The 17,281-nt window shown below is 35.2% G+C and overlaps 1 protein-coding gene across 1 annotated transcript in view; it reads left to right on the plus strand.

Moving 5' to 3' along the window:
- The window catches only part of ERC2 (ELKS/RAB6-interacting/CAST family member 2), a 1,048,627-nt gene that overhangs the window by 517,428 nt on the left and 513,918 nt on the right, over positions 1–17,281 (plus strand). Inside the window, exons 9-10 of the mRNA XM_032647533.1 lie at positions 839–979; positions 4,108–4,248. Coding sequence (XP_032503424.1) covers positions 839–979; positions 4,108–4,248 — 282 coding nt within the window. The remainder of the gene's footprint in view (positions 1–838; positions 980–4,107; positions 4,249–17,281) is intronic.

A 17,281-nucleotide genomic window follows, 5' to 3' on the forward strand; every position in this document is an offset into this window, starting at 1 on the left:
AGGGTGGGCCTTCTGTTTATGAGCTGGATCACTTTGGACGAGTCAGTCGGCCTCTCTGAGACTGGGTTTCCTCTGCACTACTCTGTTACCAGTGGTACTGGTTCAGATCTCACAGATGTGATAAGGACTAGATGAGAAGGGTGGGTCACAGTGCCTAGCATGTAGCAGCTTCTCAGTAAAAGAAGCTGCTGTTTGAACTTTGCTCAAATTCTAGCAATGTTTTTGAGTCTCTACTGATTGCCAAGAAACCACTGAAAAAATATGGAAGTAAATAAACAGCTCCAGACACATTGAAAAATCACTTATATAAGGAGCTTATTCTTTCTTTTGTCTCAAGTTTTCACTGGGAGTCCAGCTCTAAGTCCCGGAGGGGTCTAGGTCCTGCCCCACTTTGATCCCCTTTCTAGTGAGAAGAGTCTTCAGAAATCAAGGAAAGTTCTTTGACATCAGATGGGAAAGCCAAGCAAAGAGGGTTGATCCAAGAGGTTAGTTCTACCTCTTCCCCTTACCCATATAAGACTTTAGGTCTTGGTGCCTGAACCTCCCTCTTCTGGAATTGCTCTTGGAATTTTCCTGGTACCACCATGAACTTGAACATTGAGATCCCTTGCAACCCTATGATATTAACTTTGATTAACAAGCTGAAAGCTTTATTGACTGTCTTTTCCAAATACTGTTACGCACAGCTTCTCTTCACAAACCCAGTTTTGAATATCTTGTGTTTGTTGATTCCTCTAGAACATTTCTTATGTGTATTTCTTCTTATTTCCTTTTGTAGCATGCCTTGGCATGCACACTGATCGGTTCTCAACTCTTTTTTTGGGCAATTCCCTCACAGGAAAGAATAATTGAGCGTTTGAAAGAACAACGGGAGAGAGATGATCGGGAAAGACTTGAAGAGATAGAATCATTCCGAAAAGAGAATAAAGACCTGAAAGAGAAGGTCAACGCTTTACAAGCTGAACTGACTGAAAAAGAGGTGAGTCTGGGAAAACAACCACACTGATAGTACTCATAAACCCATATCCATGTAGCCTTGAGAGACTAGAGACTTAGTTTGAGGGACAGTGTGAAGGCTTGGTGCACCTAGTTACCTTTGCTTTGTAAAGCTATCTGAATTCAAAGAACAGCATTTACTGTAATTCCCTACATCTGATGATGCTCTGTGCATATCTTTTGTACTCTACTGACCACATGCCATTTAGCTCCTTGAAAGTTTTCTTGATGTCTTACCATATTCATACGGCTTGGAGGATTCTGTATTTTTTTTTTCAATGTCTCATGATCCCTTGTTTGAGATAACAGTAACAACAACAGCATTGATGATAATAACAATAGCTCCACTTTACTGAGGGCCTGTTATGTACTAATCCTTGTGTTGGGTGCTGTACATTCATCTGTGCTTCTCAAATGGATCACTCAATACCCCCAGGTTAGGAGATATGGTACCATGCTGGACACATAGATATAGGTTGTGGCTGCTCTTCTGGGACATCATTTTTACATTATGGTAAATAATTTGAAAGAGTATTTTAATGCTAGCACAAACATGGTTACAAAAAACAAATCTTAACCTGCATTTTTTTAATATAAAACAATATGCTTTAAAGAAATATTTTTTTGGTGGTTATGGAGAGTATCCCTGTTCTGAGGGATGGCTATAACCCCTTTAGTTTACTTAGGGATACTTCGGTGGAGAAGTCTGAGAAGCAGCAATGCCCATTCTTTTATTCAGTCTCCAAAGCTCTGAGATATGTGCCATTGTCCACACTTGGTCCCCTCACATTTATTTTTGTCTGTGGAAAATGTCTTATCTCCTTTATGATATGTCAATCCTTTTGCTCTGTTGGGTTGTATCACAGCATAGTTGTATATGTCCCAGCTCCAAAGTATCACCTCAGCCCTTGGATTTTGATAATTCTATACAAACTAAAGTACTGTCTAAATTAGGAGTCCAAGAAGGGAACAATTGATGAGTAATAGGAATTTTGAGGAAACTTAGAAACAAAATTTGTATTCTCTAAAACTTAAGCTCACTAGTTTTTAGAGAAGAGATTATTTCTTTGATATGAAAATAAAGAATGTAAATCCTGGGGGATCTGTAATTACTGTAGTTAGTATGTAACAGAAGGCACAGAAGCTTCTATCTCGTTTGCAGCATTCTTCACAGATCGCAAGTGTTATTCATGGGTTTGCACCTTAAAAAAAAAAAAAATATATATATATATATAGATAGATAGATATGCTTCTAATTGAAAAGAGATCTTGATGACATGGTGGAGCATAAGCTTTAAATGAAAATAATTTTGTAAACAATGCTTACATTTTATGAACTTCAGATAGGCATTTCTGCAAACATTTATTGTTCCTGTGTAATAATGTGCCTGCCATTGGGCTAGATGTGGCAGTCAAGGTTCCACCAGAAAAACAGAACTGTACCAAGGGATTTAACCATATTAAGAAATTTATTACAAGAAATTGGCTTACATAGTTATGGAGGCTGGCTAAGCAAGTCCAAAATTCACAGGGAAGGCCATCAGGAAGGGCGGGCTGCAAACTCTCAGGCAGGAGCTGATGCTGCAGTCCACATGAGGAATTTCTTCTTCCTGAGGGAAACCTTAGTCTGCTCCTAAGACCTTTCAACTGATAGGATCAGGCCCACCCAGATTATGAAGAATAATATCCTTTACTTAAAGTCAACTGATTGCAGATGTTCGTCACATCTACAAAATACCTCCACAGCAACACTTAAGGTTAGTGTTTGATTGAATAACTGGAGACTATGGCCTAGCCAAGTTGACACATAAAGCTATCACCCCTGGCAATTTTAAATTTATAAAGGAAAACAATGTATAATTGTTGTTAGCATGGAGCTTATAATTTAGTTGGAGTGGTAATAATCTTCAGCATGACAGAGTGCCTGGATTATGTTTCTTTATTATTTCTGTGGTAGTTACATGATAAAGACCATTGAAATTGGAGTCGGAGACCTGGGTTCAGACCTATGTCTCCCATTAATAGCTTGAGAACCTTGGAGAAGACAGGGCCTCATGTGAGCCTCAGTTTCCTTACCTGAAAAATGAGAATGGCTAACCTGTCCCTCAGAGGGTTGTTAGGACCTGGGTGGTTTGCTGGGTGATTGTGGCAGTATCTTCACCAATAAGGTTGTTCCAGTGCCCATGAAGCAGTAAAGTATTAGACCACATCATTTACTGAGAAACTGCTGTGTGCTTAGTGTTTTCCTAGGCACTGCAAAGGCATATAAAGGAAATACACCCTGTCTGATTTTGGGTGGAACCTGAACAACTTAGTCACGTAGATAGACGTTGCTAACCATTTTGTGTTTGCTGGTGGACATTGCTCTCCTAGCTAGCAACGTTGTGTTCTGTGGTATATGCTAGTATTTATTTCTTTACCTTTTGGGATTCGTACTATACAGGGAAGCTCTTGGTTTCTGGGCGTGATTAATGAATGGAACAACTTGGGTAACCCCATGTCAGAGTTGGGGAGATTCATTATATTGCTGAGTCTGAATTTACAAAGCACTAGGCCATAAAGTCTACTCTGAATTTTTAAGTAATTTTATCTTTGATTCTGTAGAAGATGTTTGAGAAACCATTGGCCATTTTTCATTAAAGAAATGGAATTTGATAAAAACAACAGGATTCTTCTTTTATACTTGGTCTGCCCTTTTTGGGGAGAAAAGAATTAAAGTTTGTATTTTCTTTCATATTTTTCTTAGAGTCTGTGCCACCTGACAGCAATAAACATAAATGGAAGGTTCAGGGTGTCTGTTTTGCCATGACATGTAAAGACCACCTTGGGACTTAGTTCATTAGCATAACTTTGAGACATGAAACATGCATTTACTGACTGCACCATTTGGTCACATTTGATTTTTACTGCAATTAGATCCTGCTTGGTTCTGTAAACTGGCCAACTTTAATTTCCTGGCCAGGGCCGACTATTGTTACCTTAGTAAGACTATATTTACCCTCTCTGTCTAATGCACACTTTATTACTATGTATAGAATCAATGTATTCAAATTGAAGACATTATGAGTAGAAATTATAGTGTTCTACTTACTAGTGTTCTTTTCCTTTCAGTCTAGTTTAATTGACCTCAAGGAACATGCATCTTCATTAGCCTCAGCGGGGCTGAAAAGGGACTCCAAATTAAAATCTCTAGAAATAGCCATTGAACAAAAGAAAGAAGAATGTAACAAATTGGAAGCACAGTTAAAAAAGGTAAGTGAAGTCTAAGAAAAAACATGCTCATTTTCTGAATTTATAAAATAGGAAAGAAAGAGACATTTTTCAAAAAATAAAAACCCCTTATCTTTTGTCATCTGGTGATAAAAGGATTAATTGAGCAATCTTTATTCCTAAGAAGTCTGCATCAAGTCTGTCTGTGAACCTGAAAAGTTATCTTAGGTTTCCTGTCTGGGGAAACACAAAACAAAACAAAACAAAACAAAACCTTGACAAATAGATGAAAATTGTAGTAGAAGTGAAAAATATTTTAAAAACCAAAAACCAGCCATTACTCTCTGGGCAAATCTCAACTATCAGAAAAAGATAAATGGAAGTGTTTGCATAAACCAAAGAATCCAGGGGTCCCATTATACATTAATAAACTTTTACTACTTTCAGAAGTAGGTCAATTTTTTTAATTGGAACTTTGCAAAACTTTACCCGACAATGTTAAATTTCTAGAAGTTCACCAAAATAGTCGAGTCCTTGGAAGATGTACGGATTGACTATTTATACTTGACCAGAAATGGCCTGAATGTCTAAGCAAGTTTGTATGTAGAAGGCTTCAGAAAAGAAAACAGGATCTTTGCATTGCAGCATTAACATGTTTTCTCTGAACTGGACATTTTTGTGGAGTACATTTCCAGTCATGCATTGTTCCTTTGACTTTTTCCCTGTGTTGTTTGGTACGTCTGCATTCATTGTTCACGTAAAACTCATAACATTATGAGTTTAAGCATTTTGTTTCCCTTTGACAACTTATAAACTTATTCAAAAGAGATGATAAGAATCTAAACAGTCAAACGAAGCATATAATAAAATTTGACTGTATAATTCATAGCATATTGGAATGGGGATTTATTCGCTAGAGTTATGAAAATATATGATATGGATGATAGGGATGTGAAAGCATCATATCTGTGGAGAAATTCTGGATATTTTAAAATTTAATATACTATTTTGTACGTATGATGCAATATATAACTGAAATGTGATTATACTGTGTACACTTTACCACAGAATTTTAGGGAATTGTCATGAGATTTCACACTAATAAAGTCTCCTTACTAATACAGAAAAAGATAAATATACAGGTCAAATCTCTTTACAAAAAAACAGCCAGAAAATCTCTATATTACAAAGTCTATTTCCTAATCCACTCAACATCTCACTTTTTTCAAGCAACATCTAGTTAAACAGAAATCTTGAGCAATAAATAGAAGAATTTAAATTGCCTCTTTGAGGGTGTTTATGCGGAGATTGACTTGGCTATTTATGCATTGGGTGTATGATACATATTCTTGACGCATATATGAATGTTTTCAGCAATATGTTATACATGTATATGCATATCAAGAAATGAACCTAAGAAAGGTACTTTTTATTTAATGAACAGTTTTGTGATGATAAGGCAGACTCTCAGGTAACTCTGTGAGAGAACTTCTTTGGCTTCCTGTGGTGGTCTTTGAGTTATCTTACCTCACTTGCAGTGTGCTAAGTCCTGAAGGAGGGCCCCAAATAGACCTGGGCATGAAAGATGCCCTTCATCAACTCTGAGGAGCCATTATGGAGTTGAGGGCATCCCATATATTATTTCTGCAGATACATACTTGACACCCTCCCTTTTAGTGTAAGTCATCTATGGAATTTGAAATCCTCTAACAATTAAAAGAAAGAGGTTCATGTATTGATGCTTGTAGTTTCCATGTATATGACTTAACTAGTTTAATAAATGAATGTCTGTGCAGCTGAATTTAGTTTCTTTCAACATAGTTATGGTTAACCCCCAAAAGTCAATTAGAACATGTGGTTTCCTTAGACTCTCAGATAGACACCATGTTCTGAAATTCATAGATCAAATCCTATAAATATTTTAGCATTATTCCTGAGGACATATTAACATTCTGCTACATCACCAGGATTAAAGTAACAAATATGGTTGTCTTGCTGTAAAGGACCTATTTAATTTATGAAAAGATAACTTATTTCTAAGTATATAAATAATCTTTGCTTATACTGTCTCCTAAATGCATAGTACAGTGAGATTAAATAAGGTAATTATAATTTAAATATTTTTATACCTAACCTGCAGATGTTATTTTGTTATTTTTGGCCCTCTACATCAACTAAATTCGAAAGTTCAAAATACTTTTTCTAGTACTCTTTAATTTCTGCTAATAAATAGTTCTGTAAAAACCTCAAGTACCCATCACCTTAAAAAGAATTGAGATCTGCATGAAATATTTGAAAATATAAGCCAACAGTATGTGAATATACATAAAACACATCATTTACTCATGGAAAAATAAGCAGCTATAAAAGCTTAAGGAGTGTCTGGGCCTCCTTTTAAATAAAAGGGTATGTGACTTGTGAATAAAATATAAAGGATTACTAAATGAAAGCTGAAAACATAATAGTTTTATTATATCATAAATAAACCATGAGTTCCCCATGGAATTTTGCTTAAGATTTGTGAGCGTCCAGGTATTTTTATCATAAAATCCATACAGCATTGTAGATGTGTTTAGCTGAACAGAAATCTTGTTTGCTAGTGACAATGGAATCCAAATGGCGATTTAAATTTGCTTTTGTCTTATAAACAATGCTTGAAATTGGTGAGTTTTTAACAGAAAAGTTTGTGGAGAACATTCATACACATAGTTGCTTTGAACCCTTTACTATACTATGTCAGTTTAAGACAGTTCCAAATACTTTGTGTCAAAAATGGTTACTATAGGCAGAAAAGGAGCTATTCCTTACACATTCCATCCCACCTCTTAAAAACAAACAATCCAAGATTCACTTGTAAGGAAATCTTTACTGATATTAGTGAGGCTGATAAAACGATATTAACCAAATAATTCTTAAGTACTAGCTATGAGTGTGCTTTATAACTTAGTGCATTCATTAATCTTAATTAGACACCTAGGGGTTGAGAAGAGCCTAGTGACATGTGGATCATTTTGTCTTTCAAAAGAGTATTCAGTGTTCAATATGTAGAAGTAAATTTACTTTAAATGACTAGAAATCATTTGAGAAGCAACAGCAATTCAAAATGTTTTGATTTGTCTTATTTGGTAATTTTCCAATTAATATCATTTTGAGGAGGGTGTTTTTTAAAACCACAGTAAAACTATCATTTACTTTATCAAAGTTGAAGAAAAAAATTCATGTTCTTCAAAGACATGTCTTGGCTTAAAGCAAATGAAAAGATCCTACAATATTTCACCTTCTACACCTTGACATTGGGCCCAAAATTAATGATGCGAGTATTTAATAAATATAACTTGAGGATGCTATTTAAAATATTTAGTACATTTAAATCTGCAAACATTTAAATCTTCTACACAAAATAGAAGAGCATTACAGATTCTAAAGGACTTGGAACATAGTAGGATAGACACAAAAAATGGTATTTTTTGTTATTATGAACTACCAGTGGAAACTGGTAGTAGACAATGGATAATACTGTATTTTGGTTCCCTTTAATCTTCCTACTGAAATTTTTTCTTTTCCCATTTGCTGTTAATCCTGTAATGTCTTGCTTACTGATATTTTGCTGTTGCTAACCTGCTGTTTGCTGATCTATATTTTTCTAAAGTTAGACTGAATAGAAAATTCAGGCTGGTGTTAATATAAAAGAAGAGCTATAAATTCAATGATAAGATTTAATTAATCTTTTATTATTACCATCTTTGAAGTTCAGGTAACAAATTGCAGGCTTGGCCAAAAGCACTTCCTCTGATTCATTGCTGGAGGCCAGCACTTCATGTATCATCAAAAGTGGACAGCTTTCTTTATTTCATGGGTTATTTAACTTGAGAAAGGGAAAGTAACACAAACCTTCAATTTCTTATTCCAGCTATTCTTTTTTAGGAGCCAAAGTCAACATTTCTGTTTCCCTAGAGCCTCTCACTTTCACTGTGGAATGTTTAGAAACTGAAATTTCTTCCTTTTAACCATGAGTTTGTCTGTGCAAATGCACTAGATTTGTTGAGCTAATGCTGTGTTTCTGGATCTTTCCTTCTTTCCCTGTCTGTGCTTCAATGCCTCCCCACCTTTGCAATGTAGCAAGCTGAGCAGTTGTTCAATCAGATGTACAACCCAGTAAGTCATTTCTGAAAGTTCCCGCTGTAACATATCAAAGCATGAGGATCCATTGATCACGTCACAGTGTGCCATATTGGGGGTGTTTCGAAAATATACGTCTCTTCCCATTTCCGTTCTGTCAAAAGAAATGACCTGTGCAGAGGCCACTGCCATTTCTTTTGAAAGTGAAATTAAAAAATTAAGAACTCAGGGAACTATTGCCAGCTCTGATATTACCTCTGTCTTAACTTCAACCCTAAGGTGATAGAAAAACAGAGGTCATCTGCAGATCTAGGCTCATAGAATTCTTTCCCAGATCCTTCAAACATAGAGTTATCTATGCCAAAAGGGATAGCATTTGTAAAATAGCAAACAACTCAATGTATGTTATATTCAAGGGATAGAAGTTAAAATAGGTTTTTATTTTAAAGTAGGGCTATGCTCTTTGAGACTAGTAAATGCCTAACATTACTGTGGGTTTTGTAAGAGTTAAAAACATATCATTTGAGAACAAACTAAAATATAGTCTCCTAATAACAGGTAGTAACAATTCTGATTATAGCTTAATGGTACAAAAAAACAGGTAACTAGTAAAAATATGTGTAAAACAGCCCAGATGCCACCACTAATTTTTTTATCCTCATGACAAGTGTGTGTTTATATGAAGCAGTTTGTTTCTTTAACTTATTAAAGAAGAAGGGCTTTTTTGTTTTTCCAACTTAGGTGACTTAATGGGAGAAATAATACATAAGGTGACTGGGATTTGTTATGTGGCAGATGTGATCTGTGCTATCATGCATTCTAATTATCTCTTATTTATAAATTCCCATCATGGGAAAAAGGAATAGCAGGGATAAAGGAAACAATTCAGCCAACAACTTTTTGTTAAGCCACTGCTCCAGGATATATACAGCATGATACACAAGATACTTGGGTGTATTTCATTAGATTCAGTCTCCACCCTCCATTCTTTAAAACAAATTTTACTTTTGCAAACAGAATTCCTCAAGCCTCGTTGGAGCATCTTTATTAACCTCTTTCCCCATGTGTGATTTTTAGCAGAGCAACAAAAATAATCCAAATTTCCTTTCCCTTAACATTTGAATGGTTAATAAGCAGGCTTAGGACAGTGGAGATGTGAAGAAAGGCAAATTAAGATTGGGATATCTTCAAGCTTGAAAATTGACCGCGAGAAAAATAAGTGTTTTCTGTAGATCATTTTGAAGAGGTGTAAAGTAATCCCACTGAAATTGTCTCACACTTACTACTTAAGGACAGGAAAAAAACCTAAGTATGTCATATTTTAGGTGTGCAGGGCAAATGGGGAGGGCTTTGTTTCTGCAGCAGCTATGATTTATCAGGACCACAATAGGAGTTCACCATCCCTGTTAGGATAGGTAGGGCCAAAGAAATAGTTCTGTTAACTTTTAGACCATTTCCAGAAATATTGATAACATGGCAGGTATTGGATTTTGCCTTCATTTTAACCCAGTGATGGGTCTCTAGGATGCAAAAGCAAACTTTTCAGTCCTTTAGGTGACTAATTCAAAAGTCGTTGACTGATTTTTCTCCCTGAGTTAACTAAGCTAACCCATTGTTTTGGCATCCTGGGAATATAGCCAATTATTAATATAGCCAATTAATATAGCTCATTATTATTATTTTTTAAAATTTATTTTATTGAAGTATAGTTGATTTACAATGTTGTGTTAATTTCTGCTGGACACTGAAGTGATTCAGTTATACATGTATATATTCTTTGCCATTTTCTTTTCCTTTATGGTTTATTACAAGATATTGAATATAGTTCCCTCTGCTATACAGTAGGACCTTGTTGTTTATCCATTCTATATATAATAGTTTGCATCTGCTAATTCCCAACTCCCAATCCATCCTTCCCCACCCCTCTGCCCCTTGGCAAGCACAAGTCTATTCTCTATATCTGTGAGTCTGTTTCTGTTTCGTAAATAAGTTCATTTGTGTCATATCTTAGATTCCCCGTATAAGTGTTATCACATGGTGTTTGTATTTCTCTTTCTGACTTACTTCACTTAGTATGGTAAACTCTAGTTGCATCCATGTTGCTGCAAATGGCATTATTTCATTCTTTTTTATGGCTTAGTAGTGTCCCATTGTATATATGTACCACATTTTCTTTATCCATTCATCTCTTGATGGACATTTAGGTTGTTTCCATGTGTTGGCTATTGTGAATAGTGGTGCTGTGAACATAGGGGTGCATGCATCTTTTTGAATTATAGTTTTGCCCAGATATTTGCCCAGGAGTGGGATTGCTGGATCATATGGCAACTCTCTTTTTAGTTTTCTGAGGAACCTCCATACTGTTTTCCATAGTGTATAGCTCATTATTTTAACTCCCCTGTCTGCAGATATTCTCAGGGTTCAATTCGTTTTTATTTATTTATTTTTGAATTTTTAAAAAATTTATTTATTTACTTTTGGCTGTGTTGGGTCTTTGTTGCTGCTCGTGGGCTTTCTCTAGTTGCGGTGAGTGGGGGCTACTTTTCGTTGAGGTGCGCAGGCTTCTCATTGTGGTGGCTTCTCTTGTTGCAGAGCACAGGCTCTAGGCATGCGGGCTTCAGTAGTTGTGGCACACAGGTTCATAGTTGTGGCTCACGGGCTCTAGAGCGCAGGCTCCGTAGTTGTGGCGTGCGGGCTTAGTTGTTCCACGGCATGTGGAATCTTCCCAGACCAGGCTCGAACCCGTGTCCCCTGCATTGGCAGGTGGATTCTTAACCACTGTGCCACCAGGGAAGCCCTCAATTCTTTTTTAGACTGACAGAGAAGCAGCATGATGAATTTTCTATACTTTAGAGTGTTTAAAAAATGACTGTTTTTCTGGTTATAGAAATAAGGTATGGTCTCAGCAGAAAGTTTGCCAAAGTATAGATGGATATAGGAGAAAATAAAAGTAACAAGACACCTCAGTGAACAGAGATGATAACTAGGAACATCTAGGTTGTTCCACACCCAGATATCTTTTGATTGATTGTTAGTGTTCTTTCATCTCCTGTTTCCTTTTCTACGCTTTTCCTTCTTTCTTTCCTTTCTCCCCCTTCCCTCCCTTTTCCTTCCTTCTCTCCTTCCCTCTATTCTTTCTTCTTTTTCTTTTTTCTTATCTAATATCTATTTCTTTTCACGAAATTGTGTCAGTGTTTGTTGAGTTTTATATCCTATTTTTATGACATATCATCAGAATTTTCTCATATAATTAACTGTTCTTCTAAAACACCTTTTTAATGGTTGTATGATATTCCACTCTATGTTCTCATTCCCCAAACGTTAATCATTTCTTACCCCCTTTTTTCTTTGCCAGTATAAATAATACACTGAAGAACATCTTTCCATATTAATTTCCCCATATTTCTATTTTTTTAATAGAATAAAATCCTGGGCCAGTAACTTTTAAAAGTTCCCGGTAGTTCCCACTATGTTGCATTTTAGAGAAGTTCTACTAAGGCATGGTTCTTCCAGCACTGAATAAAGGCATTCTTTCTGTCACATCAGACCAACACCAAGGACTTTCATTTTACATAACTTTGACAAATGCACAGGTGGAATATTTTTTCTCATTTTAACTTTCCTTTCATTAATTACTAGTGTGGTTGAGGTTTTTAATTCATTTATTAGCTGTTTGTATTTTTCTTCTGTAAATTGTTTCTTTAAGTCATGTAAGCACTTGTTTTTGAGTTTTCTCTTTTGTTCATTGGATTATTCTGTATGGGTTATTCTGTGCTTTATATGGAAACTTCGTCAGATTTGTGGCAAAGTTTTATTTAATTTTTTTCTATAGAGAACTATTTTTACATTCCTGACCTGTGTTTCCCTTTAGGATTTCCTCATTGCCTTTATGCTTAAAAGTCATCCTCTGATTTCAAGCATAGACACTCACCTATATTAAATTTTTTAAATGTTACTTTTTATATCAATTTATCCACCTTATCTATCTTTTTTTTTTTTTTTTTTTTTTTTTGCGGTACGTGGGCCTCTCACTGTTGTGGCCTCTCCCACTGCGGAGCACAGGCTCTGGACGCGCAGGCTCAGCGGCCACGGCTCACGGGCCCAGCCGCTCCGCAGCATGTGGGATCTTCCCAGACCGGGGCACGAACCTGTGTCCCCTGCATCGGCAGACGGACTCTCAACCACTGCGCCACCAGGGAAGCCCCACCTTATCTATCTTTAGATTACTTTGATTCATGTTGAGTGGTGGGGTTCTAACTATATTTTTTCTAAATGATCAACTAGTTATCCCAACACCATTTATCAAGTAATTCTTTCTGTATCCACTGATCTTGTTACTGTTTTATACTAAATTCTTATATGGATGAATATTTTAATTTCTGAGCTTCTGTTTAGTTTTATCAATTTCCATTGCTTGTTGAGTCGGAATTTTATTTATTGTGGCTTTATAATATTTTTAAACATCTAGTGCAACAAATTCCACCCTACTTCTCTCTGCTTTTTAAAAGTCTCAGTTTGTTTTAATGTTCTTAGCCTTTAATTTTCTCATTCCAAGTAAACTTTAGGATCACCTTGTCAATTAAAAAGCACAGTTGTTTAATTTGAATTATATTCAACCTATAAAATAATTTTAGAATGATTGCTATCTTTCCAATATTTTTTTCCCATTTCGTGAACTTGATACAACTTTTATCTATTTCAGTTATCTTTTACAGTAAAGTTTTGACATTTTCCTATTATAAGCCTGTGATCTTTCTTTTTAAGGATAGCCCTGAGCATTTCTATGTATATAATTTTTAGTTACTGTTGTGAATGCTATATTTCTCCTTTTATTTTCTAACCAGTTATTGGTACCTAGGAAATTTATTTTATTCTTGTTTATTTATTTTGAATATGGCCGCCCTACAAAATTTGGTGAATTATAACTTGTTTTTGTTAAATAAGATAATTTTACAGTCAGTCCTATGTACATCTGTCTAAACTAAATCAGAATAAATAAAAATTAAGCTTTGAAGTCCTGCTGGGAGTATTTTTACCCTAGAGTAGAAATAAACCTTCTACTTTGAAAAACCTTTTACATTAGTCACTCTATTTTACTAAGTGATACTCTAATGCCATGTCTTAGGAGTCTAAAATGTTGTCTGTGTATCCTTATTACTTCTTATAGTAATAACCTTTCTTGAGCTTAACTACCAGTCTCTACTCCTGAAGGAGTTTTGTCTTGTCATTATAAACACTGTGCAGGTTATCTTCAGGTGAGTTCTTTTCTTCCTTTAGTTCTTACTTCTAGACAAGTAATATCATTTTTTCATCAGTCTCCAATACCTTCTTTGCTGTAGCCCTGATGGTTATTGTGCCCAGAGATCGTATCCAGAAGCCTCTTATAAATTTTTAATAAATCTTTAGACTTTCTGGGTCCTAAATTTAGTGCTTGATTTAATACCATCATTGCTGCAGGGCAAATGTTTGATTTGGAGGTACTGAGGGCAACTTTGCTACTGGCTAAGGCACACTTGAGACCCCTCTGTTGTTCCCACACATATTAGTCCACCCTGCCTGGTCACTATCTTTTGAAATCCCATCTCTTCTACAAATTCACCTTTTGTGGGACTCATATTTTATGTAAGGTTTTACAAGAAAAAGACCAAGCATTTTTCCAGTCCAAAGGGAAAAAAAAATTTGTTCATGTTCAGTGAACTCTTCCTGATTTATATGTCATTATAAGAGTGCAATCCCAGGGACATGATAGGCTGAATTATAAATACTTTCACAGTCCTTATCTAGGTACAGTGTTTTCTTTTTACGATTTTTTTTTTAGCCAGTGTCTGAAAATTATTTGATTCACTCATAGACTAACTAGCTCCCTTGACACAGTGGAAAATTACAACTATTTAAGAGGTAGTTGTAGCATACATGTAGCGTACATGTAGCATGTACAAACACACATATACACACAAAAAACATACCTCACACTGAATCTAGGCTTTCAGTACTTAAAGAATTCAAGTTATATTTGAAATAACACTTAAGATTGGAAGTCACATGTTTTGTATCAGACCATCCAGATAATTATTCAGTTCTCTACATTGCTAATTTTAGGAAATTCCATAGTTAAAAGGTATTACATTAATAATTATATTTTTGTGTGAAGGGTCTTAAGAAGTGTTAAGCATACAGTTGGTTCCTTTTATTTTGCATATGTGGAACTTAAACAAATGTTCAAAATAATTTTTCTTATGTTTATTATACATATCCTATCTGTCTCATCTATGACAAGAAATTTCTTTTTGGAATGGTTGTTATAATATGCAAATTGTGAATATTCTGGATGTAGTTAGCTGGAATTGTGAAAGAATAATTTCCTTGAGCATTAATTAATGTAAGACTGAAAGGTACATCGTTTTTAGTTTCCAGACATATTTTTTAGACTCACCTATTATATTTGGTATTAATTAATTGGATTTAAAATAAAATTTAAATTTTATAACATGTTAGAGTTCTAAAATCATCCTAAAAACTCTATTTTAAAAAGTAATATTTTGTTTATAACTCAGAATTATGTGAAGATTGGAACTTACTGTAGCGGATTGAAATAATGTTTAGAGTAGTTTATATACCCTGTTCTGCTGTTAAGATATGAAAGGACCGTTAAAGTGTTGTTAACAGACACTAAACCCCCAAAGTGCTGCAATGGAGAATCATATTTTTACAGTGCATAAATTTAATAAATTATTGCTAAAACCATAAGCAGCATGAAAGAAAAGTCCTCAGATTCATTAGTTAGCGTTCTGCTTGCACTTTATGGTCATGACTAATCATTTGTTTATTTTGAGAGAAATGATTTTTTATTAAAGTTGTTAAGGCCCATTTCAAAGAGAGAATGTTATTTAACATTATAATTGAATATTCCCTGCCTAGTTTCACATCAGGTTTCTGGACCAAAGTTAATACTTTCCTTTCTAGGCACTTGGAATGGTGAACTAACATTTTATTAAAAATAATCAATGGCTAACTTTCACACAAGGAGTGTAAATAAACTTGTGATTTGTCATATTGATACTATCAATCCTGGTATGGTTTTAATCACGTTTGCTCTTAACTTTGATTTAGATATAGTATTAATCTGTAATTTTGCCTTATTTCCTGAAACAATTCTAAATTGTTTCATTAAAATAACCACTAGGTATTGTTGTGTACTCCTTGTCCTAAGTCATGACCAGATTTCTCTTCTGTGCTTGATTCAGGCTTTCAGAACCAGTTCACATCAAAATGGCAAGCTTGCCCACATCTGTGAGGCTCCAAACTTTGTTTTGATTGTTCCCATTTGCGGGGAAATTTCCTTACATATGGAAATGCAAGAAACATAATTGGGGGACCCTCAAAATTTACTGATCTAATATGTAATACAGACATTTTTGAAATGTTCTTTTCTCAATTTTCTGTGTTTCTGTAAGATGCTTGAAATTTGCTCTAAAAGTTACCAGAAATATTTTGAAGCAGAACCAGATACCTGGATTTGTTTTTAAACTGACCTGTTTAATCAGAAAAATTAAATCTCTACATTAGGAAAAAAATGCTCATCGGTATTCCTTTGGTTTTAATGACTGGTGTACGTCTTTGAAAGTGACAATGTGCTTAACTATATTTATGATACATAAGTTCTGAAATAATTAAAAGAAAATCCACACCAATCTGCATTTTTCAAGAGCTAGATTCCTGACTAGTGAATGAAGTTGATGTGTCTTAGATGAATGGAATGGGCAATTGCTTCCTGACCTTTTGGGGGTACTAATTTAAAATCAACAGATTCATAAGGGGAAGTACTTATTGTATATTTTCAGTCTAAACCTTGAATAGGTCACAACGCCATGGTAGGAATTTGTCAGGTAATGATTTATTCAAATGTATTTTTATGTTTTTGCAGTGCCTAAAGTACATTAGGCCCAAATCTGTTGTCTACTTTTGATCCCTATCAGGAACTCCCAGTCCAGATTAAGGAACCCATGTTTTAATTTGAAAAGGCAAGAGTATTGCCTAAATGCAAAGAAAGTGCTTCCTTCTCTCTAGTTTTAGAGGAGGCTCTGGCCTTACAATTTTGAAGGAAGCATTGGCTTTGTAAGCTCAATTTCCTCCTGTTTTTCTTTGGTATAGTATCTCCCCCATGTCTATAGATCACAGTATAACACACTCACGCTACACTAGTTAACAGTTTCAGCCGATCCTCTGAAAAGTTGTGATTCATGCTGAGTAGAGCTGGTTAAATTCTGTGGAAGACTTTTGCTTCCACTGCTTAGGTTGGATCAGGGACTCACCAGGCTACAGTCATGTGAAACTCTCTCTTCCCTTGGGTCTTCACATGGACCCTAGTGATTATCCAAACGCAGCTGTTACTCCTCCATCTCTATATGACTCTTTCTTGCAGCTTTCTATTGACTTGAAAAATGTTTAAATGATATGTATCTACACCTTTATTTAATAACCTTTCCAAGAATTCTGACACCAATATTGAAGGTGATTTGACATAAACTCTTTTGCCCAGAAATCAGTAGACATTGATATAGAGATAAATAGATATATTTAACTCAAAGGTGTTCTTCAGGTTGTCTATTCCTTTTAAAAGGAAGAATCATTAGCACCTACAAATTATCTAACAGACACCAGGCCAGCTGTAAACTTGGCTATGGTCTTTATTTTAATAACATGATCTAACCGTAGCATCACACACAGTGGTCAACATGGTCTAGATTCAGGACTGTTTTTTCCTAGGCTTTCTGTACCTCTAAACATCCCGTGAGTCCTTTAACCGTATTCACTTGGTAGGTTTAAAAGATTGCCAACCCATTGAATTTCACCCTGTGCTGAAAACTTGCCTTGGTTCATCTTCTTTTCTTCAAGTAGCTAAAATAAGGAATGTGTTTACATACCTATCACCAGCAGACTGCTTTCTCTGAAAACC

The sequence above is a fragment of the Phocoena sinus genome, chromosome 11 (assembly GCF_008692025.1).
Source record: "Phocoena sinus isolate mPhoSin1 chromosome 11, mPhoSin1.pri, whole genome shotgun sequence".
Taxonomy (NCBI): domain Eukaryota; kingdom Metazoa; phylum Chordata; class Mammalia; order Artiodactyla; family Phocoenidae; genus Phocoena; species Phocoena sinus.